General features: G+C 34.5%; 2 protein-coding genes across 2 annotated transcripts; one reads left to right on the forward strand and one right to left on the reverse strand.

Annotated features, from left to right (window-relative positions):
• Nucleotides 1–33: 33 nt before the first annotated feature.
• On the reverse strand, nucleotides 34–2301 carry LOC109589181 (uncharacterized; the record flags this gene model as incomplete). Its single annotated transcript, XM_020005306.1, has 7 exons — nucleotides 2244–2301; nucleotides 2090–2195; nucleotides 1732–1945; nucleotides 1529–1677; nucleotides 1137–1478; nucleotides 822–1073; nucleotides 34–321 (listed from the first exon to the last, which is right to left on the reverse strand). Coding segments are annotated over exons 1-7 (1384 nt in total), but the record flags the coding sequence as incomplete, so codon positions are not given.
• A 116-nt stretch (nucleotides 2302–2417) lies between these two features.
• Nucleotides 2418–3542, forward strand: LOC109589183 (uncharacterized). The gene is made up of 5 exons (XM_020005307.1): nucleotides 2418–2584; nucleotides 2636–2833; nucleotides 2928–3008; nucleotides 3196–3297; nucleotides 3489–3542. Exons 1-5 carry the CDS (start codon nucleotides 2531–2533, stop codon nucleotides 3540–3542), a joined length of 489 nt encoding a protein of 162 aa, XP_019860866.1. The 5' UTR covers nucleotides 2418–2530.
• The last annotated feature ends 1155 nt before the right edge of the window (nucleotides 3543–4697 follow it).

Raw genomic sequence — 4697 nt, forward strand, 5'->3', positions numbered from 1 at the left:
GTATTACCAATATTATTGTCTTTATTTCCTTACCAAGAACTTCAGTTGTTGCCTGACTACTTCCACACATATTACTAGCAGTGCAAGTATAGTCTCCAATAGACCTGGCCACAACATAAGTACCATTTACATAGGCTCCTTCAGGAGTGTACCAAAAGCGGGAAGTATTAGACTCCGGCACATTGATGAATTCTAGCATGCAGACAAGATTGACTGAAGAGCCCTCACCGATTCTTGAGATACAAGTCCTCTTGCCCACAGAGACTGGGGTACTACCAGGATTAGGAACAATACCAGAAGAAGACCATATAGTAGGAGGCCCTGTAAAATATAATTAATAGACATGAGAGAATTAGCATTTATGATAGTTTAAATTGTGCAAATCAATACATTAAGTACATTTTAAAGTTGCTCATAAATCTTGTCAAAGGCTCTGGTATAGGGACTTTGGGCAAAAATGACAAAAAGAAAATTCTTCAATTTTAATAATTCTTTAACAATTTTTTTACACATATAAGAACATGTATATAAATACATGTTGTTATGTTGTGTAAAATTTTTTAGCTCATTTCAATCAAATTTGAATTTTGTAAAAATTTTAAAGTTGCTCAAAATTGCCCTGTACATGGTTGTTGGCCAAATTTTGTCAAAAACCAATAGTAGAGAATTCCACAATTTTAAATTTTTTGATACATACATGTTCTCATGCTGTGTAAAAAGTTTGAGCTGATTCCGATCAAACTTAGATTTTTTTACAAATTTTCAAGTTGCTGTATGTGTCACAATAAAGTATATTGTTGCATTGGTGCTCCAAAACTCACCATCGATGAAAATAGTGTTAGTGATAGATTCACAGGCATTAGTTATGACACAAGTGTAGTTACCGGTGATAGTAGCTCTCTGTCTAAACCCTGTATTACCACTTTGAAGTATACTATTGACATACCATGCAACAGTACTGCCTGGTGCAGGGTCACCACAAGAAGCAAATAGATCATTATCACTGCGTCGGCAAGAAGAAACAATAGTACCATCACCTTTATGAACAGTCATTGTCCCATTTAGTGGAGGACCTAGAAATTGAAGTTACAGTTTCATCAAAATTATTGCATGCAGGGTAAAAAAGCAAAACTTACTAGACAGTATCTTTGTTGTTTCAGAATCATTTCCAAAACGATTTTGAAGGACACAGTTTAATGAACCTTGCATATTGTTCTCTTGTAGTAGTCCAGGGTAGATATGTATCATATTGTTTAATCCAGTCTCATTCATAAATTGGCTTATGAAAAAATAAGCATGATTTATGGGTTGATTATTAAATGTGTAAGATGATACTGGCTCAGGATTAATGCTTCCAATCTGAGCACATACCACTCTGACCTCAAATACTGGTGATTGTGGGTCAATGCAAATATTGGTTCCGATTCTAATTGAATTTGAAGGAAACATTCCAGCACGATTGATCTTTGCTGGGAAGCCTGAAAAATAATTAAAATCTACTACACCTGAAATAGATCTAATTATATACCTATGATATTAATATCAGCTTTATAAATATTGTGATCATTGTATTCACAAATGAATTCTCCAACACTTGATCGTTCAATTCTTGAAGCTAGTGTTGGATTAGCAACACGTAGCAACACACCATTATTTCCAAAGATTTCAATCCCATTACTACATGCAGGAATTATAGATATATATAGATGCAATTAAAATATTGCACTATACCTAGGGGTCCCTGGTATGAAAGTGAGAGGATTAGCATCAGATTCCAGATCACCATCAAAGTTCCTTCTTCTCAACTTCCATATTGCATTCAAATTGCGTCTTTCAAGACTTGGCGTTACCAAATGGCCACAATCCAGTGTCACACTAACATTCTCACGTACTCTAATATCAATTGGAGTGGAACCATTTGGCAGCTGAACATAAATTTTACCACCTACACAATGCATTATTACAAACCAGCTCACACAACATGCATTCATAAAATTAAAGCATATGATTAAAGCAAGCAAAAAGGCTGGGTCTAGTCTGGGTTTTGGTGGTCTTAGTGGCCTGGTGTTATAATAAACCATATGATTACTTTCAATGGCCTGTCTTCCATCTACAGGAACACTTAGTGTGCCATTCCAGTTATATTCCTCTGTGTAGTTGTTGTTTTGGGCAAAAGTAATACCAAACACAGCAACCTGTTCAAATCATAATAATAATAATAATTATTATTATTATATTCATACCAGTACTGAGGCAAATAAGACCAAACTCTGCATGTTTCACCTCCTGTTTTTACTGTAAAACAAGCAACAAATCTCAACTTGCTATGCTTGCAGCTAAAAGAACCGCAGATTGGTATTTTAATTTGCACGGAATGTAGGCGTGGTTTATTGAGCTATTTTAACCCTTTTAACACAGGATTTTCGTGACCAACACAACTCGAACACAACTGTGCCAAGAATAAAACTGAGCAGTCGGCACATAAAACAGCTCTTCTCCACTTGTTTGTGGCAAGAAGGAAAGAAAAGACATGTTTTCCTTTTGCTCTAACCTACTTCACTGCTTCATAAGCCTATCATGTGTTGTAAGTAACCCACAGTAGGCTAATCATTATTGTACCTACCTATTTTAAAAGGTAACATTTATTGCAACAGCAGCTTCTGGTATCCTCCTGATACTAGCCTCAGTGGAGCCGAGCAGCTCACTAGGAGAAGGTGGCCCGTATGCTCTTGTACCAGGGATAGTCTTTGTGTCAGTTGCTATAGTGACAGTACCATTAGGGATCTATGGATGCTTAAGTGTTCGTAACGATAGCTCAAAAAGATTAGTAATAGTCAGTTTATAATAGATTGTTGTTTATTTTTGTTTGTTATGCATGGGACATTATGTCACGTAATAATATTATTTATGTTTATTTTTTTCTCTAGTATACTGTTATTGCAATTCTTGTCTCAATTGTCATTCTTTTGTGTTCAAGTGTCCTCTTCACTTTTACTTACACTAACCTGGTAAGACAGTATCATATTCAGCATTATTAGTTATGAGTAAGGCGTACATTATTCATCTTTTGTCTTTTATAATTACCACCTCATTCTCTCTCTGACATATTGTCTTTCTTTGTCTCTTCATTTATTCTGTTAATTCAAATTCTCTCACTCTTTCTCTCTCTCTTTTACTTCTTCTCTTTTACTTCAGGTTAGTAACAACCTAAACTCCACTTTATGGTCTGAATTAAGGAAGCCCAACAATTCAAATGATACCAGCAAGATGTTTGATATACAGACTAAAGTAAGTCTTGTTCTCTCTCCCTCCCTCCCTCCCCCTCTCTCTATACATGATATGAAGTTGAGTTGTATGCTTGGAACATACTATGTACCCACATCTGCCCCATTGCTCATCTTAATTTGATAATATTCCCATGAATTCCCTCACTACAGTACTCTAGTAGTACTAATACCAAGTACTCATATTCTCTATTGTACTGTTAGTGTGTTCCTGCTGTTAGTGTGTATGTGTGTACTACTTGTGGTGGTTGCTATTAGAATATGACAAGAGACACTTACTGTAGTACTCATTGAATGTTCCCATTCCTACTAGTACTGTGGGATCCACTCAGTCACTATGATAGAACAGAGTATAAATTAAAAAATAATTTTATGTATAAATAAAAAGCTCACTGTAAGCCTTATTATGTATGTGAATTAGCATTCGAATTTTTGAGAAACTTTAAAAATTCATAAAAACAATAATTTTGATTGGAATCAGCTGAAAGTGTCTATGCAACATAAGAACATGTATGTGTATTAGGAAAAATTAAGAAAATGGAGAATTCTCTCCTTTTCATTTTGACGAAATTCAGCCAACGACCCTGTACTATAGTACAGGGACTTTTTGCCCAATTTTTGAGCAAATTAAAAAATCCGTAAAAAATTCAATTTTGATTGGAATCACCTCAAACTTTCTATGCAACATAAGTACATGTATATGCATCAGAAAAAAAATATAAAAGTTGAGAATTCTCACTTTGTCATTTTTGATGAAATTTGGCCAATGAGGCAATGACCCTGTACTATAGTACAGGGACTTTGGTCCGATTTTTGAGCAACTTTAAAAATTATAGAAAAATCCAATTTTGATCAGAATCACTTAAAAACTTTCTCGTGATCCCTACCTGTACCTTTTTACTGTTTAGAATAATAATATCATGTGTACATTATTTATTTATTATGATCTATTTCAATATTATTTACATTTATTATTTAAAGATATACATGTATGCAGGGTTGTCACCTAAGTGAAACCCTTCCAAAAATTGTAGAAGAAGATTACGAACTCGAGATCTAACCCCTTCCATCTGTTCAATCCTTTAAATACCAGTTAAACTATGTGAAGCTATTGTGGGTTGCCCCTAGTTGTTATGATAATGTAATATTAACATAGCAACTGGGGGCAACCCACAATAGCCTCACATAGTTTAACTGCTATTTAAAGCTTGAATGTAGAATGGGGATGGTGAAAAATCAAGTGAAATTTGAAGTCTACAAATTTTTGGAAGGGCTTCACTCAGGTGACAGCCCTGTATATTATTTTATTGTTATAACAAAATAAATGAATGATGTACACATTTAATATCACCAAAAGTGGCTCTAGAGTCATTCATTTTTTGCATTTTTTCATACATTTGCTACATGCATGAG

The sequence above is a fragment of the Amphimedon queenslandica genome, unplaced genomic scaffold (assembly GCF_000090795.2).
Source record: "Amphimedon queenslandica unplaced genomic scaffold, v1.1 AMPQUscaffold_11566, whole genome shotgun sequence".
NCBI classification, from domain to species: Eukaryota; Metazoa; Porifera; class Demospongiae; order Haplosclerida; family Niphatidae; genus Amphimedon; species Amphimedon queenslandica.

Bases quoted from the DNA above. Each gene is read 5' to 3' on its own strand.
- LOC109589183 (XM_020005307.1), top strand. From the start codon at position 2,531: ATGTTTTCCTTTTGCTCTAACCTACTTCACTGCTTCATAAGCCTATCA. The intron at 3,009-3,195 runs GTAAGACAGTAT...CTTTTACTTCAG, and splicing joins CTTTTACTTACACTAACCTG to GTTAGTAACAACCTAAACTC. The intron at 3,298-3,488 runs GTTCTCTCTCCC...TTGTACTGTTAG, and splicing joins TACAGACTAAAGTAAGTCTT to TGTGTTCCTGCTGTTAGTGT.